The sequence below is a fragment of the Leopardus geoffroyi genome, chromosome C2 (genome assembly GCF_018350155.1).
Source record: "Leopardus geoffroyi isolate Oge1 chromosome C2, O.geoffroyi_Oge1_pat1.0, whole genome shotgun sequence".
Taxonomy (NCBI): domain Eukaryota; kingdom Metazoa; phylum Chordata; class Mammalia; order Carnivora; family Felidae; genus Leopardus; species Leopardus geoffroyi.
Genome location: NC_059333.1, coordinates 94,777,174 through 94,796,920, shown reverse-complemented (window position 1 = coordinate 94,796,920; position 19,747 = coordinate 94,777,174). Strand labels below are relative to the sequence as shown.

At 38.7% G+C, this 19,747-nt stretch overlaps 1 protein-coding gene across 5 annotated transcripts in view; it reads right to left on the bottom strand.

Annotated features, from left to right (window-relative positions):
• The window catches only part of PLD1 (phospholipase D1), a 205,797-nt gene that overhangs the window by 26,453 nt on the left and 159,597 nt on the right, over positions 1 to 19,747 (bottom strand). For all 5 annotated transcript variants that reach the window (XM_045502972.1, XM_045502974.1, XM_045502975.1 and 2 more), the window contains 2 exons: positions 14,296 to 14,409; positions 11,969 to 12,018 (listed from right to left, as the gene is read on the bottom strand). In XM_045502972.1, the coding sequence (XP_045358928.1) occupies positions 11,969 to 12,018; positions 14,296 to 14,409 (164 nt within the window). The remainder of the gene's footprint in view (positions 1 to 11,968; positions 12,019 to 14,295; positions 14,410 to 19,747) is intronic.

The following is a 19,747-nucleotide window of genomic DNA, read 5'->3' as shown; positions in this document are numbered from 1 at the left end:
GAGGGGCAGAGAGAGAGGGAGACACAGAATCGGAAACAGGCTCCAGGCTCTGAGCCATCAGCCCAGAGCCTGACGCGGGGCTCGAACTCACGGACCGCGAGATCGTGACCTGGCTGAAGTCGGACGCTTAACCGACTGCGCCACCCAGGCGCCCCTAAAATAATTTTTTAAAAAGATTAGTGATACTGACTAGCTTAGCAGCCTGAAGGTTGAAGACGTGTAATAAATGGAATTTTTGAAGGCGCAGATTTGTGTCATTCCATAGCAAGGCTGGAGAGTATCTGCAATGTATCAATTAGCAGGACAGCCTTGCAGCCCACGATCCATACTACTTTCCATTCTTCCTTGCCTATGAAATAGCTCCTGTGAAGTGATAAAAACTTTGTTTCTTTGCAAAAAAATGTCTCTCATGGATTAAAAAAACTAAAGGTTAGGACCAGTAACAGAACCCAAAAGGAAAGATCAGGGTCCCAGCCAGAAAGTGGACATTTTATGTTTTTCTAAGTTTATTTATTTATTTTGAGAGAGAAAGAGAGAGAGGGCATGAGCAGGGCAGCGGCAGAGAGGGAGAGAGACAGAATCCCAAGCAGGGTTCACACTGTCAGCACGGAGCCCGACGTGGGACTCAAACCCATGAACTGTAAGATCATGACCTGAGCCAAAATCAAGAGTTGGCCGCTTAACCAAGCAAGCCACCCAGGAGCCTAGGACATTTTAGATTAATACAGCGTAGCCTGTCAGGTAAAGTGGGGGCACCCATCTAATATGTGAATTATCCCACCATACATGCTATGTGAAAAAAAGAAAAAGCTATTTTGGTCAGTACTGTGTTCTATAAAGAAAACTGGGTTGGGACACTCGGGTGGCTCAGTCAGCTAAGCCTCTGACTCTTGATTTTGGCTCAGGTCATTATCCCAGGGTTGTAGGATCGAGCCCCACGTTGGGCTCTGCACTGAGTGCATAGCCTGCTTAAGATTCTTTCTCTCTGCCCCTCTCCCCTGCTCACACGACAGGGAAGTTCACAATGTTTACTTGAAGTGTGGGGATATGCTGAGGTAACAAGTACCTTTTGAAGAAAGTATGAGAAAGCCTGGGGCATGTAGAAGCATTAATATAAAGCCATTAATAGAAAAGTATCAGGAGATTTCCAAATTATATGTCATGGAGGTATGTGAGGATCTGGAGGTTTTATATAGACCCCTAGGACATATCTGTTAGGAAGTTTGGTTTATAGATGTACCATCAAAAGATGGGAATTCAATACAACAGACTCTTGATGTTTGTGAGAAAGTTTTGTGAAAGGATTTCAAGAGTTGTTACAGGCTTTTGCTACTTAAAAAGCTGTAGTTCTTGTGGGGCTCCTGGGTGGCTCAATCAGTTAAGCACTGGACTTTGGCGCAGGTCACGATCTCATGACTTTTGTGAATTTGAGCCCCGCATTGGGCTTTGTGCTGTTAGCATGGAGCCTGCTCAGGATTCTCTCTTTCTCCCTCTCTCTGTGACCCTTCCCCACTCTCTGTCTCAAAATTAATAAATACATTTTTAAAAAAAAGTAGCACTTCATACAGGCATACTTCTAATCCTGACTGAAAACCTCTAGACCTTGTGTTAAATTATACTAAATTGGCTGCTGACATGCCAGAATACAGAAAAATTATAAAAATGATAAAGAAATTCTTTAAATTAAACACTAAATCCCTGAAGATTGGTATATATGATGATTATAGTACACTAATAGCTGCTGGTTTTCTTTTCAGGAATTTTAACATATTCATAGCAGTTTTGTTATTTCTAAAGAATTGAAACAGTACAGAACTACAGTTATCTATACAGTTAGAGATTAGCTAGTTCATGTATTTAAAACCCACTACACATTTACGAAAAAACGAACAATACAACATTGTGCCTCAGAAAGGGGCGTTATGTAATTAATCTGTTCTTTATGTTTAGAGTGTGAACATTTTTCCCACTGAGATGCCTGATTTTGACTTGTTCCCAGGGTACTTGGAAATCTTTTCATAAGAGGGCTTAGCATTGAAATTACTTCTTGTGTTAAAATCCAATTTTTCCCCTGAATAGCCAAAGACAGGAAAAGGGGCCAGAGCCAAAAGAATGCTTTATAATAAGCTCAGGCATTTTTATGGTCGAGAAACTAAATAATAGGCTTATTCTGACTTTTTATTTTCCTATAACTTCACCTTTGCATTTTTTACTAGTCACTGTCAGCACTGAATGGCTTTCCTGATTTTGTTTTTGGCAATATTTCTTTTAGAGACTTATTCATTCATTATCATCTTCATTTTAAGCCATTAGAAGCAGAGACAGGGATAATGCTCTAGTAAATCTTCCCTGTCCTAGATGCAATGAGATACAACTTTGAAAGTATTTAATATTCGTAATGTGCATGCCCCATGTCTAAACACGTCTCATGTTTCCAGAGAGTTGACTAGCATATCATTAGTGAAAAATTATGAAAGAGCCAACACACACACACACACACACACACACACAGAGTATATATTTAAATTTATCATATACTAAAAGCTTAACTCATTATTTTCAAAGCTTCCAAATCATTTATAAATCCATATACCATACAATCACTCCTTTAAAGTATATCATTCAGTGTTTTTTTTCAGTACCTTCACAAAGTTGTACAATCACCACCACTATCTCATTTTAAGACATTTAAAAAAAATTTTTTTAAATGTGTATTTATTTTTGAGAGAGACAGGGACAGAATGCTAGTGGGTTAGGGGCAGAAAGAGAGGGAGACACAGAAGCAGAAGCAGGCTCCAGGCTCCGAGTCGTCAGCACAGAGCCCAATGCAGGGCTCGAACTCACAAACTATGAGATCATGACCTGAGCCGAAGTCGGATGTTTAACCGACTGAGCCACCCAGGCGCCCCTAAGACATTTTTTAAAAACGTTTATTATTGAGAGACAGAGAGACACAGAGCATGAGTGGGGGAGGGGCAGAGAGAGAGGGAGACACAGAATCTGAGACAGGCTCCAGGCTCTGAGCCTCTGAGCGGGGCTCGAACTCACAAACTCTAAGATCATGACCTGAGCCGAAGTCAGATGCCCAACTGACTGTGCCACCCAGGCACCTCCCGCCACTTTTTAAAAAATGTTTATTTACTATTGAGAGACAGAGAGACACAGAGCATGAGCGGGGAAGGGGCAGAGAGGGGGGTAAGATATTTTTATTACACCAAAAAGAAATGCCATCCCCATTAGGAGTCACTCCCCATTCCACTCTCTCCATACCCTAGCAATGACTAATTTACTTTCCTGACTCTATAGATTTACCTATTAAAAACATTTCATAAAAATGGAATTATACAATTGTGGCCTTTTTGTGTCTGGCTTCTTTGTATTTACTATAACATTTTCAAGGTTCATCCATGTTGTACCCTGTATCAGTCCATTTCTCTTTATATATAAATAATATTCCATTGTATGGATATAAACATTCTGTTTCTACATTTGTCGGTTAATGGATATTTGGGTAATTTCAACTTTTTCACTATTATGAATAATGCTACTATAAAGGTTCACGTACAAGTTTTTATGTGGACATACGTTTTCAGTTCTCTTCAGGATATACTATGGAGCAGAAATGCTGGGTTACATGGTAACTCTATGTTTAACTTATAAGGAACTACTAATTTGCTTTCCAAAGAGCCTGTGCCATTTTTTTAAGCTTTTATTTAAATTCCAGTTAGCATATGGTGTAATATTAGCTTCAAGTGTACAAATTGCACTCTTTAATCCCCATCACCTATTTCATCAATACTCCCACCAACCTCCTCTCTGGTAACCATCAGTTTGTTCTCTATAGTTAAGAGTCTATTTCTTGATTTGCGCCCCACCCCTCTCTTTTTCTTTGCTTGTCTCTTGTTTATTAAAATTCCATATATGAGTGAAATCCAATTGTATTGGTCTTTCTCTGACTGACTTATTTTGCTTAGCATCATACACTCTAGTTCCATCAATGTGATTGCAAATGGCAAGATTTCATTCTTTTATATTCCATTTTATATACATATATACCACATCTTCTTTATCCATTCATAAGTTGATGATGGAGTCCATAGTTTTCTATAGTTTTCAGCATACATCTTATCTGTTACCTCTTTGGTTAGGTTTATTCCTATGTATCTTATGGTCTTTGGTGAAACCATAAATGGGATAGATTCCTTAATTTCTCTTTCTGCTGCTTTATTATCGGTATTTAGAAATGCAACCCATTTGTGTATGTTGATCTTATATCCTGTGACTCCTGAATTCAGGTGTCAGTTCTAACAGTATTTTGGTGGTCTTTTGGGTTTTCCGTGTAGAGTATCATGTCATCTGCGAAGAGTGAAAGGTTGACTTCTTTGCCAATTTGTGTGCCTTGTATTTCTTTTCTGTTGTCTGATTGCTGAGGCTAGGACTTCCAGTACTATGTTGAACAATAATAGTGACAGTGGACCTCCCTGTCGTGTTCCTGACCTTAGGGGCAAAGCTCTCAGTTTTTCCCCACTGAGGATGATATGACTGTGGGCTTTTCATATATGGTTTTTATGATGTTGATGTATGTTTATTCTATACCTACTTTCTTGAGGGCTTTTATGAAGAAAAAAATGCTGTGTTTTGTCAAATGATTTTTCTGCATCTATTGAGGACAATATGGTTCTTATCTTTTCTTTTATTAATGTGGTGTATCACATTGATTGATTTGCAAATATTGAACCAGTCCTATAGCCCAGGAATAAATTCTACTTGATCATGGTGAGTAATTTTTTTAATGCATACTTGAATTCAATTTGCTAGTATCTTGTTGAGAATTTTAACATCCAGGTTCATTAGGGATATTGACCTGTAATTCTCCTTTTTAGTGGGGTCTTTGTCTCGTTTGGGAATCAAGGTAATGCTGGCTTCATAGAATAAGTTTGGAAGGTTTCCTTCCATTTCTATTTTTTGGAATAGTTTGAGAAGAATAGGTATTAACTCTTCTTTAAATGTCTGGTAGAATTCCCCTGGGAAGCCATCTGGCCCAGGAATCTTATTTGTTGGGGAGATTTTTGATAAATGATTTAATTCTTTGCTGGTATGGCCTGTTGCAATTTCTGTTTCTTCCTGTTTGAGTTTTGGTAGTGTGTGAGTTTCTAGGAATTTTTCCACTCTTCCAGATTGTCCAGTTTGTTGGCCTATAATTTTTCATAGTATTCTCTTACAATTGTTTGCATGTCTGTGGTGTTGGTTGTGATCTCTCCTCTTTCTTTCGTGATTTTATTGACTTGGGTCTTCTCTCTTTTCTTTTTGAGAAGTCTGGCTAGGGGTTTATCAATTTTGTTTATTTTTTCAAAAAACTAGCTTTTAGATTGATCGTTTTACTGGGTTTTTTTTTGTTTGTTTGTTTCTATATCATTTACTTCTGCTCTAATCTTTATTATTTCTCTTCTGCTGGCTTTGGGTTTTACTTGCTGCTCCTCTTCTATCTTCTTTAGGTATAAGGTTATGTTGTGTATTTGGGACCCTTCTGGCTTCTTGGCATAGGCCTGAATTGCAATGTATTTTTTTCTTAGGACCGCCTTTGCTCTATCCCAAAGGATTTGGACTGTCATGTTTTCATTTTTATTTGCTTCCATGTATTTTTTATTTCTTCTTTAATTTCCTGGTCAACCCATCCATTCTTTAGTAGGATGTTCTTTAACCTCCATGTATTTGAGAGCTTTCCAAATTTTTTCTTGTAGTTGATTTCAAGTTTCATAGAGTTGTGATCTGAAAATATGCATGGTATAATCTCAGTCTTTTTGTACCCGTGGAGGGCTGATTTGTGACCCAGTAGGTTATCTATTCTGGAGAATGTTTCATGTGCACTTGACAAGAATGTGTATTCTGCTGCTTTAGGATGAAATGTTCTAAATATATGTGTTAAGTCTATCTGGTCCAGTGTATTACTCAAAGCCATTGTTTCCTTGTTGATTTTCTGCTTAGATGATCTGTCCTTTGCTATAAGTGAGATATTAAAGTCTTCTATTATTATGGTATTATTATCAATGAGTTTCTTTATGATTGTGATTAACTGATTTATGTATTTGGGTTCTATTAAGTTGGGGGCATAAATATTTACAATTGTTAGATCTTCTTGATGGATAAGACCCCTTAATTATGATATAATGCCCTTCTTCATCTCTTGTTATGGTTTTTTTCTAAAATCTCGTTTTCTGATATAAGTATGCATACTCTGGCTTTCTTTTGACCTCTATTAGCATGATAGATGGTTTCCTTCCCCTCACTTTCAATCTGCAGGTGTCTTTAGGTCTAAAATGAATCTCCTGTAGGCAGTATGTAGTGGATCTTGTTTTTTATCCATTATGATACCCTATGTCTTTTGATTGGATCATTTAGTCCATTTATATTTAGTGATTATTGAAAGATATGAACTTAGTGCCATTTTGTTACCTGTAGAGGTGATGTTTCTGGTGATGTTCTCTGGTCCTTTCTAGTCTTTGTTGCTTTTTGTCTTGTTTGTTTGTTTGTTACCATAGAGTCCCCCTTAAAATTTCTTGCAGGGGTGGTTTAGTGGTCACGAACTCCTTTAGTTTTTGTTTGTCTGGAAAAGACTTTATCTTTCCTTCTATTCTGAATGACAGCCTTGCTGGATAAAGGATTTGTGGCTGCATATTTTTCCTATTCAGTGCACTGAATATTTGTGCCACCCCCTCTGGCCTGCCAAATTTCAGTGGACTGCTCTGCTACTAACTTTATGTGTTTATCTTGTAGGTTAAGGACCTTTTGTCCCTAGCTGCTTTCAGGATCCTCTCTTTAGCTTTGTATTTTGCCAGTTTCACCATGAAATGTTGTGGTGTTGACCTGTTTTTGTTGATTTTGAAGGGAGTTCTCTGTGCCTCTTGGACTTGGATGCCTGTTTCCTTCTCCAGATTAAGGAAGTTCTTAGTTATAATTTTTTCAAATAAACCAGCTACCCCTTTTTCTTGCTCTTCTTCTTCTGGAACTCCTATCATATGGATATTGTTTCCTTTCATGGAATCACTTACTTTTCTAAGTCTCCCCTTGTGACTAGTAATTTCCATTTCCTATTTTTTTCAACTTCATTATCTTCCATAATCTTATCTTCTATTTCACTTATTCTTCTCCTCTGCTTCTTCAATCCTTCTGTTACTGTATCTAGTTTATTTTGCATCTCAGTTATGGCATTTTTAAAGTTTGTACTGATGAGTTCTTAAATCTTTGATCTCTGCAGCAAGGGTTTCTCTGGTGTCTTTTATGCTTTTTTAAAGGCCAGCTAGTAGTCTTATGAGTGTTGTTCTAAATTCTTGTTCAGATATATTGTTTACATCTGTTTTGAGCAAGTCTCTGGCTGTGATTTCTTCTTGACCCTTCTTTTGGGAAGAATTCCTCCATCTTATCACTTTGGCTACATTTCTGTCTTTTGCATGTTTTAAAAGCTTGTTATGTTTCCCACACCTGAGAGTACTGCTATATTAAGGGGTCATACACTGTCCAGGGCTTGGCACTTCAGAAAGCATTTCTGGTGTATTCTTTGTGCCCTCTGTTGTTGCATTTTGGCTGCTCTATCTCACTGGTTAGTCCTCTACAGAGTTCTTCCTTACTTGGCAGTGGTTGAGTGTTTGGACCTTTAACTAGGTGTGCTTTTATTTGTGTATTGATGTAACCCTGGGGGGACAAAAGGGTGTGTGTGGGGGGGTGGGGGAAGCTTGATCCTATAAAAAGAGGAAAGGAAAGGAAAGGAATCCCATAAAATGAGAAAAGAAAAAAAAAAATAAAGTCAAAAAACTATAAGGCTGATTCCAAAGAAAAAGAAACAAACAAAAAAAGCAGAAGAAAAAAGAAGGAAAAAGAAAAGAATAAAAAGGCTGATTTCAAAAAAAAAAAAGAGAGAGAGAGGGAGAGAGAAAAGTAAATGACAAAAAACAAGTAAGAAACTATAGCTTGATTCAAAAAGAAAAAAAGAAGGAGGATGAAAAAAAAAGAGTAAGGAAAGAAAAAGAGTTGTCTGTTGGTGCCTGAGGATGGTGGCTGTGCTGGTCTGGGGGGAGGTCAGCTGCATTGGCTCAGAGTCACTCTTGCCCCAGTAAACAAGCAGTTGCTAGGCACAGAGGGGCAGGGTTTGGTCTAAGTGTGTCCCACCTCCACTGGGGACTGCTATGTTGCTCTCTGAGGTTCTACCATGTTGGTGTTGGGGAGAAAATGGTGCCACTCCAATTTCTGATCTCCAGATCAGAGATCTCAACCTCCACTCTTCAGGCAGCCCTCACAAAATAGTGAGGATGGTCAGCTCACCCTGCACCACAACTTTCCTGCATTTTTTCTTTGGCATGTGGCTGGGACTCAACACCCAAAGTCTTAAAGGATGCAACACAGCATAGATCCATTCCCCTCCTCTGGAGTAGAGCTTCTCCATCCTGCTGATGAAAGGCCTTTGGCTAGCACCTGCAGGGTCTTTTGTCTTTGGGGAGGCAATAAACCCTCTTCCAAAAGTACTCCAGGAAGGGGACTGTTCTCTCCCAGTGCACCCTGGAGATCACTACACCATGCTATGCACTCAGGGGCCATGTCCCTCCTCCCCAGCAGCACTTGTCAAAGTTCCACTCCAGAGAAAGTCATATACTTCCAAAACCTCAGAATCTGAGTTCCAAGAGCTGTTTGGAAAAAAAGAACTGGGACACTCAGTACTTCTCACTCCTTAGTCAGTGGTCCAGAGAGGTTTTCCTTTTATGCTAACTCGATGCTGCACTCTCTCAACACCTCTCAATCTCCCTTTCATCTGTCCACAGAAAGGGTTCCCTCCCTTTCATGGTACTAGTGTTTATCTCTCCCCCAATTCACATCCACACTCCTCACACTTGCCAGGCTGTCTCCCTCCAACTGTGGAGATCCTTCCACCACTCTGCAGATCAATTCCCTGGGTGTTCCAAGCAATCTGACCTCAATACAGCTGTGTTTGAAGGACCAGGAAATCCCAGTGTCTCCCTACTTCTCTGCCATCTTAACTTCCACCTCTCCTTCATTTTGAAGGATGTTTTGCTGGACACAGAATTCTTGGTTGATAGTCTTTTCTTTCAGTATGTTGAATATGTCATCACAGTGCATTCAGAACACCACGGTTTCTGATGATAAATTGCCTATTAATCTTATAGAGGATGCCTTGTATTTGATGATTTGCTTCTCTCTTGCTGCTTTCAAGATTCTCTTTTTGTCTTCATCTTTGGATAGTTTGATTATGATGTGTTTTGGTATGAAACACTTTATCCTTGTTGGATTTTGTTGAGCTTTGATGTGTAGATTCATATTTTCCATTACATTTAGGAAGTTTTCAGTCGTTATTTCTTTAAATATTCTACCTACACTTTTCTCTCCTCTTCTTTTGGGACTCCTATTATGTGTATGTTGGTATGTCTGATAGCATTTCACAGGTCTCCAAGGTTCTGTTCATTTGTCTTTATTCTTTTTCCTTCCTGTTCCTCAGGCTATATAATTTCAATTGATCTGTCTTCAAGTTTGTTGATTTTTCTGCCTATTCCAATCTGCTACTGAGCCTAACATATATTTCATTTCTGTTATTATACTTTTCAACTACAGAATTTATTTCTGTTTTTTTAAGAACTTTTATGGAAACTTTCTAATAAAAAAGTTCTATTTTTAAGAAAATATTCTCTATTTGGGGAGATACAGTTTTTATAGTTCTCTTTAGTTCTTTGGATATTATTTCCTTTAGTTCTTTGAATATTCAAAGAATATTCAAATATTAAACTAGGTGTTTTAAAGTCTTTTAAACTGTCAGATAGGTCAAATTATGACAATTTTCTGAGAACTTTCAGAGGATGGGAGCTTCAAACCCATGCCTCCCTCTGGGGGCTGATAGGCTGCTAGTTTTCACAGTGATGAGGAGTTGATGTTCAAGGCTACTGTGGAACTGAGAAGAGGATGATGGGTATATAGCAAATTAAACGGCTACAAAGCTTGCTGCTTTTACCAAGATTGTGTTGTTTTTCTTGAATAAAAACTCCTCATATTGTTGTAAGACTTTGGTTAATTTCTAGAGTTCTAAAAAAGTTTATTTTGGTGTGCCTGGGTGGCTCAGTTAGTTGACCATTTGAATCTTGATTTTGGCTTGGGTCATGATCCCAGGGTCATGGGATAGAGCCCTGTGTAGGGCTCTGTGCTGAGCACAGAGCCTGCTTGGGATTCTCTCTCTCTCTCTGCCCACTTGCACTCTCCCTCATTCTCTCTCTCTCTCTCTCTCTCTCTCAAGAAAAGTTCATTTTAACAATTTCTGTCTGTATTTTTGTTGATTTTTTGAAGGAGTGGATTTTTGGAGATCCTTACTATGTCATTTCTGCTCATGTTCCAATTCTTTATTTTTAAGTGAAAAATATACATACATGGAAAGACTAATCTTTTCTCCCCACATTCTGGTACATCACCCAGTGCACTCCATTTAGGAGGTTACCAATGTAAATAAAATCTTCAAAAACCTCAGTTGAGGTTTATAGCATATGTGAAGGCCATAACACAAGGCCTCATATAATTGTGACTTCTCCTCATGACTTTTGCAGACCTCCCTGTGGCAGCTCCATTCTCCAGGTCAGCTGGTGGAAACTCTCAGGATTATCTGATACTCCTTTCACTTTCCTACTCCCACATCCTCTCAAGTCTTCTTTCCCAGCTGTACTCATACATAACCTTTCTTTCCTTTGCCACGTGCCATTATCTTATGCCTGCCACCAGTCTCTCTCTACTTTGCTTACCAACAGTAAGTGAATCTTTCCATAAAAACACCACCTTGATAGTTTCACTCCACGAAGCAGAGGCTTCCACCAACCTTGTCTTCTTCAGGATACAATCTAGTTCTTTTTAATGTGGCCCTCCAAGTTTTCACAATCTGTATCCCATCTGAACTGGAAGTCAGACAATTTGGGTTCTGACTCTAGCTTAACTTTTGTGGGACTTCCTGTACCTACTGTACAAGATATAGAAGACTATCAAGGACCTACTATGTGCTAAACCAAGCATCAGGACAAATAGACAAGTAAACCCACAGTTACAATATGTGGTAGGTGGGAGTTTAAAGAAGGGTTGAGTAAGAAGATATCTAGGTGCCTGGGTGACTCAGTTGGTTAAACATCAGACTCTCGATTTCAGCTCAGATCATGATCTCACGGTAGTGAGATGGAGCCCCACATCAGGCTCCACGCTGGGCATGGAACCTGCTTAAGATTCTCTCTCTCTTCCTCTCCCTCTGCCCATCCCCTGCTTGCTTTCTCTTTCTCTCACTCAAAATAAATAAAATAAAATAAAATAAAATAAAATAAAATAAAATAATAAATAAAGATATCTGAGAAAGTGCCTTTGAAAATGTGAAGAACTGTACAAGTGAAAGGTATTACTGTGAGCTTTTTTTCTGATTTATTTGCCTCTAGTACAATACCTTCAAAGGTTTAGTCAGTGTATGGTGGCAAAATAAAATAAATAGAATTGGTTTTCTTCCCTAAATATAAGACAGTGTTGTGACAACCTGGGGACCTCTGTATAACAAGAGGCCGCATAAATACCTGTTGACCTTGCAGCATCTGTGTCCTTAGCTTTAAAGCAGAAATGACACTTGTCCCGCTTCCTTCCCAGGATTGTGGTGAAGGATCGTAGAAGAAGATACATGAAGGGTCCTTGTGAAGTGCCTTATAAATCCCACTTATTATCAAAATAACTATTATAAAGAAATAAAAGTAAATAATGAAAATACTCTTATTTTTCATTATCTATGCATCTGAAGTTGTGAGGTCCTCATTTGAACATTGCTTTGGACAATTTAACGAGAATAAGTGATTAATCTCAGTTAAACGTTTGTGGGCTACCTCTTGTGAAGAGAGTTTCACAATGATTATGGATATGTCACCAAAGACAACTGTGGAGGAAAATAAAAGCTGTTACTTACGCTTTGCTTTTAACTGCCCAAGGATGGAATTTTCTCCTCTGCACATGGTTCTGAACACACGGAAAGGAAAGAAAGAATTACAGAGGTTTCAAAGGAACCAATCCCAACTGCAGTATCTGTGAAGTATAGTCCTAACCCAAGCAAAAACAGAACGAGTGCTTTTAAGAGAAGATGCTACATGGACTTTTAGGAAGCTAAAAAACCACCTGGATATCACTTTTGTAATGGTACTGCTGGGACAGGTTGTTTTGAGGCAAGTAAATGGAAAAGTCATAAAACTGACATTAGATTTCAGAAAGAGATTCTATTTTCAAAAGATGGGCTATGAATGAACTTTCTCTCTTAGAAAATTTGGTGACAGCTCAGATAAATTTAGAATAACTCCATAGATGAGAACACTTACAGACTCACGTTACTTTCAGAGGTAAAAAGGGCAAACACTTAGCAGAATAATTTCTGAGTTAAAGAAACTATACACCTTGGCTGTCTCTGCAAAGTCGGCAAACGCCTTGAAAGTGAAAAATACAGTTGCAGATAACTGACTCCGCTAATGACTTTGTTTTTCACAACTCTGATAATAGTCAATGAATTATAAAGACTGACAAAACAAAAAATTCTATGCTCCATCTGCTTGTTCTGTAGAAGTAATTAAAAATATAGTTATCCCTGGGAAATACTGATATTCTTAAAGATGATGCCAGCAAATAGAGATGTTTTTGCATAATAAAAGGTTAGAATTTTAGCTGCTGAACAAACGCCAAGCATGTTATTTCATTCAGCTGGTTCAAACCCAGGAAAAGTCATAGAAAATAATTACAACTGACAATATTCCAAAAATAATATTAGAATGGCAAATGAAGTGGATAAAATCCAATTAAACATTATGTCAGTGCCTTAAATACTTGAAAAGCTTTGTTTGTCATGTTATAAATCAGGTAATATTAGAAATGGGCAAATCTTCAATCAAAGTGTATATCCCAAAGCATAGTTAAAGTTCTCTCTTACTGTAACCAGGCAAAATTACCCCAGAAGAAACAAAAAAAATCTTTACTTGAAATCCTGGTTGATAGAAATAACTCAGTCAGTAAGAAACAAGAGGATTAAAAAAAATCACCACAGTGGTGACCACAATTGTGCCTAGAGGACCCTCAGATCCTGTAGGGGGGTATTATAGGGGAGGGCAGCAGGAAGGCATGTAAGCCCCTACCCCTAATTTGACCAAGCTCCTGAGACCTTATCTGCTTTACACACTGGGGGTTTTGCGCCAGGCCTCATTGTCTCCTCCCTCACAAAAGGATTTGATCAGAAAGGTGGGAAATTACAGGTGGTTCTGAAAAACAAGGGATATTAAAAGAAAACATCCAGGTTCCCGTCCTTGCTTTGACTTAATACAACTGTGATGCTCAGCAGGGTTCTTTTGTATCTTAGGTCCCAGAGCTTGTAACTGGGCGCTGGGACTCATGCCCAGGCCTGTTCACTTACCTCTTCACTCCCATTCTCTTTTCCAGCTACGTGACCAAGACAGAATGTTAGGGGTGCCTTCCCATCACTTTCTACACTACCTCTCTGTCTGCTCACCAGACATACCTCTTAACCCTCTTCATATCGCTCTACTGGCCAAGTCTGAAGCTTCACGGGTCTTTTTCAAGTGAATATGGCAATTCTGCTTTTTAGAATATCGAGAATAGGATTTAATACTTTCCTTAAAAGTTTAGCAAAGATGTGGTAGAGAAAATAGAATTAAAATTCCAGAAGATAGGAAAGAACCTTCATACTTCATTTTCTGTCAAAGTCTACCATTCCCAAGCTTGGTGAAAAAACTTGCTACCTAAAGAACCATAAACAAACACATGGAAATTTAATTTTTTTCTTCAAATAATATGGAAAGCTCAATAACTCTCTGGTGGCTTAAAGATAATTTTTAAATCAATATTATACATATGCCTATACATATATATAATACATATATAATACATATATATATGTATTATATATATATATATATATATATATATATATAAAGTCTTTGTCTCCATTTATAAGATCTATGTATATGTATGTCTTGTGTATAGGCAATGAGTATAAAAGACAGCTTTATATTTTAGTTCTTTTTATATTCGCCATGTGTCCCAGGCCTGCCATTTATGATTTTAGGCTCTATTTGAATTTTATCAACTAGTAAACAGGCCAAGATTCAAAAGTAAAATAAAGTGTTCATCTGTTCAACACTCCCTGAATAGATGTGGGGAAATATTTCCATTCCTTTCACCAGCTTACACGCGTGACTGATAGAAAGCTGAAAACAGACGACTTTAGAACTTTGGCACCTGTAGTTGAAGTGCATTATTGCCTGCAGAGCATTTCCTCCACCCGTTGAAATGTCTCCTTCAAATCCTGGCAGCAGCGGTATCACAACATACACCCGGTATCTCTGGTTTTCCCTACAAAAGTCAGATGCAGAGCAATTCACCAAAAAATGATATAGGTAGGCAGTTCATATGGTTTTAGAGATTGAGCTGATGGCTTCCTACAATACATTCTATCACATTTCGGGGCTGGGAAGGTGCCATTGGATTGGAGGCCAGAAGCTGTTATCCAGGTAACAATTCAAAAAAACCAGCTGAACTTGGCAGTAGAGTGGGAAGTCTACTCTTTCTACAGCATAATTTTTCCTAGGACAAAATCCACTGAAAGCAACCCATGCGTGGACCCACGGAGGGTGGGGTGGGGCTTTGCAACAAAGTTTTGAAAAAGATATCATCGTAATAATTTTATGTATGACAAGTCGTGTCATCATTGCTTAGAAACTCTGATTCAGCTCTGAAAACTGGTTCTCCTGCAAAATGTTATCCTGCGCCCTTCAAGAATCCTGAGTGACTGATGATTTTAAATCCTCTGCATATATAACGCATCATTTCTTGGCCGACTGTTCCAACTGATTGAGGCCAGCCTTTGAAAGAATAGTCTTTGAGTAGCCTTTGCTACTCCATAATGTAACAAATAAAAGAAGGAAGTGGGGCTACTTACTTAGACTCCATTCAGAAAGTACAAAATTTGGAGAATCATGTTCAAACAGGTTATCACTATTTGGAGGCAAAGCTGTTAAAGTCCTTGCCTCCATTTATGGGTACAGAGGAAGAAGTGGAAGCTGGAAATGATTGTGGTATCTGTTGTGGTCGAAAAATCTTGTCCATAGATCTGAGACATCCATATTCACACAAAGGTGCTGCTATTTAAACTTCTCTTAATACTTAATTTCTAAGGTTCATTTTCTTCAAAACAACTACATTTTTCTTTCATGTGAGTATTACTACTACTCTTTGAGGGGTCGGATGTCATTACAATGTCTCCAAACACCAATGTATGTATCAGGGCTCGTGGAAGGTGAAGTTCGGGGCAGAAGTGATAGCCAACACAATGGTGTCTGTGGGCCCCCGAGCTTAACCGCAGCGCTGAGGACCAAGGCATCACAAGTAGGTTGTTGCAATGGCACGGATTAATCACTAGATGGCAAACATAGTTTGACTTGGAAAAAAAGAATTTTCAAGAATGTAAACTCCTCAAGCTCTCTGCCTGATAAGGGTAAGAGGCTCACAGCCTTAAATGGTAAATGAGATAGTGGGAAAGAACAGAAAACATACCTAAGCCATTCCCCCATCACCAGCATTTAAAAGTCCAAATGAGTTAAACCAGACAGTTAAAAACTGACACTATCTGGCCTCAACTGCCTTTCCAGAATCGCCTTCCATTGGATCCTCACACACCCATTGTCCAGTGCCAGACCACTGCCCTTTGCTCAGGGGTGCACCTCCCTACTAAGGAAGGTTGGCTCATCTGCTTTCTGAGTCAGGAATACCCTTTCTGCCCACAGAATCCCACTTCTCCCTCCAAGGCAGCTAAAAGGCACTTTCCTTGGTCAAGTCATCCTGAATCTTCCAGTCAAAGCTGGTTTGCTCCTGCCTCTGGACTCCCAAGGCACACGGCACAGATGTCTATTCAGCTTTTGTCTATTCAGCCTTTTTGCTTTACACGATAGTGACACAGGGATCTGCTGCCTAGGCTATGTGATAAGCTCTTTTGAAACACAGGATGTACGTCCACATATCTTTCTATTTGGGGCAGTGCCCCACAGAGGATCCCTGCACATGTTATGCACTCAGTACTCTATGCTTTGGGAGACTAGGGTCGGGTTGGAAGAATGTTTGTTTCTGGGAAGCCTCGGGTACAGGAGAGATCAAGCTGCGAAACTTACAATAAGTTTCTCTTTAAATTACATGTTATGTGAATTTTTATCATGCTAAATATATATAACACAAAATTAGCCATTTTAACCATTTTTAAGTATACCATACAGTGATAGTAATGAGTGTCACATGTTGTGCAACCATCACGATTCTATTTCTAAAACTTTGCCATGACTCTAAACAGAAACTGTGATTGTTAAGCAATAACTCCCACATTTTCCCTCCCTGAAAACCCCTGATAACCTCCAATCTACCTTCTGTCTCTATGAAACTTGCCATTCTAGATGTTTCCTCTAGGGGGAATCATACAATATTTGTCCTTTCATGTATGAGTCATTTCACTTAGCATAAGATCCTCAAGATTGTCAGAATTTCCTTCCTTCTTGTGGCTGAATAATCTTGCATTGGATATCCAATGCACATTTTGTTTATCCAGGCATCTGTTGATGGGCACCGGGGTTGTTTCCACCTTTAGGCTATTGTGAATCATGTTGCAGTGAACACAGGTATATAGATCTCAGTCCCTGTTGTCAGTTCTTCTGAAATATCCCCAGGAATGGCATTGCCTAGTCATGTGGTTATTTTATGCTTAACTTTTTGAGGAATCATCAAATAAATGATATTTCCACTGGGTAATACATGCTCATAGTACAGAATAGAAGAGGTAGAAGATGATATGATAGAAAAAAAATTCTTTCTCTCCATTGTCCCCAGGTGCTGTTTCCCCTCCCTGAGGGCAACTCCTACTACCTTCCATGTTCTTTCAGAAATAGTCTATGAATTTATAAGCAAGTATATGTATTTTTCTTCTATTCAAATGCTAGACTACTATAAACACTTTTATGAATGTTATTTTTATTTATATATCTGTACATAGAGATTTGTCCGTTTTTTAATTATAGTGATACAGTATTCCCCGTACATCTTTTCCATAATATTTAAAGCAGCTCTCTATTGGTGGGCATTTAAATTGTTTCCAATTTTTTTTTATTATTTCAAAGTATCTATTTTGCTATGTCTTCTGACCCCCATAAATCATTTTTCACATTTGTGAAACATGAATATCACTTAGGAGTGGGATTGCTGGTCTTGAACATCATGGGTTTGTGACTCTGTTTGTAAACATGGTTCCCTTTTATCATTGTGTTTTATTATTTTGAGATTATTATTTTGAGATGACCTCGAAATGGAGATCTCATATCATACCCATATCAATTAGAGATTTCAGTAGGATACTGAGAAACGTCCTATAAAACTCTTTATCTTCAGATAAAATATTCTTGCCAATTTAGTTTGTGACAATCAGAAGGTTCACATTTTCTTGTTCTTAGGACTCTGTTAGCTCCCTATCTGGGTCTTTGCCTTTTACCAATGCAGTAGTTCTTCAATTTCTTGAATGATGAAATTTTTAAACTGTGTTCAGCAAGTTAGGAGAAATGACTTAGATTTTCACTGTTGTAGAAAAAAGGGGCTCTTGAATTTCAAACCATAAAATCGTGGCTAAGTTTAAGCCAATGAAGAGAAAATTCTACTTGATATTATGTCCACTCTCCTTCCTGGATCCAATCCCCAGAAGACAATAGTTCTCAGCTGCCAGGGAAACACTGCATCCTCATAAAGTTGGGGTGGTGCAAAGGATAGGCATCAGGTTAGGGCAAGAACCTGAGCCCCTAATGGGCAGAATTACTTATGATCTTAAAAACAAGGTAAGAGCTAATGGGCTCCAAGCCATCATATATGAAGCAATCATTTCATCCACTGCAGTTCAGAACAATTTTATAAAATTGTATTCTTGGGCTTTTGGTTAAAATAAGTTTTCTTTCAAAACTCACAAACTCTTATAGCAGTGCTATCTATATCTGAAAATTGGAAATCAATATCCAATAATGGAGGGTGGTTAACCATTTTTAGGGTGGTGAGAGTGTGAGAGCTTTAATATTTTCCATTTTTCTGATTGCTGTAATGTTGCCTGCACCTTTAAAATCAGAGTGCTAATTCACCATGTATATGGTCATGGCGCTCCTCTACATTTCCCTCCTTGTTCTTCTCAGGAAAACCCCCCTCCCTCCTTCATCCCCACTTCCCTCCTCATCACAGAGGGCCATCGGCAGAAGTGGGGTTGCCTGGAGCGGGGTATCAGGATCTGTAAGAAGGCCCCTAAGGAGCTCGTCATGCTTCTCCAGTGATGAGATGCTTTGCTTTTTGAGAATTTGGAATTTATAGATCATATTTCATTGCTATAAACTTCAACAGCTGGTATAAATCCTATCATTGTAGATTTTGCAGCAGTGAATGCTGCCAGAACTAAGGACTGTGCTCGGGGCGTAGTATTTTTGTGGAGAGAACATTATACCGTAGTGGCATTGGTTATGTGACAACTGGATCTGTAGCCTTCTCTGTGGTTTGGGACATAAACCATTTTATTGTGTGTTTGGCAAATCTTAAGAAGCGCAGTAGCCCTTTCCAGGCTTTAGTTTTCTTATCTGTCAATGAGGGAGTTGGCTAAAATCGCTGCTGGTCCACTAGAAATGCTGGCCTTATTTAGCAGTGACTTTGCATATTACGTGTTCAACTTTATAGATTATGGCATAATACATATTGTGCGCGCACACACATGTAATTATTTTCATTGCTTATCTTTTGGAAACAAAAGCTTTTAAATGTAAGGACGTCGAAGGTTAGCCCAGCACGTCTGACTAAGACTTCACTCTCAACTTGATAAGCTTTGTCAGGCAGGTCCTTCAGTTGCCCCCAAATAAGATCCTACAAAATGATTGCTGGCCTCTGCCCTGTGCTAATCTTTACATCTCTCTATCTTCTGAGATTGCCATTTATATAATTCTTGGAATCAAATAAAAGCAGTTAAATAATCTAAATCAAATGTTCTCCTGCCACGATTGACTGTCATCTCTGCCCCAGTGTAACCTCTCGTCCCGGTATTTTACAAAGCTTGGAGGTTAGCCTACAAGAAAAAAAAAAAATGTGAAACCAGCCATCGGCATACTTATTCTACATGGTTTGTGTTCTTTTTATTAGAACCACGGTTTAAATTTCTTTAAGACAGTGCTTCTGAAACATACCCAGCATGGTACACAAATTATAGGACGTGGTAATTGTAGGAGGCAGACTTTTCTTTAAGCCAAATAACTTTTCATCTATCATGCAATTACTTAAAAAAAAAAAAATTAAACGTTCATCTGATTATTTTTTTTTTTAATTTTTTTTTCAACGTTTATTTATTTTTGGGACAGAGAGAGACAGAGCATGAACGGGGGAGGGGCAGAGAGAGAGGGAGACACAGAATCGGAAACAGGCTCCAGGCTCTGAGCCATCAGCCCAGAGCCTGACGCGGGGCTCGAACTCACGGACCGCGAGATCGTGACCTGGCTGAAGTCGGACGCTTAACCGACTGCGCCACCCAGGCGCCCCTCATCTGATTATTTTTAAAATAAAGTTTCTCTCATAGATTTCTGGGAGGCTTAGTACTCGAACATTTCTACTTCCCTTGAAATGAGGGAAGCTTTGTAGCTGAGTG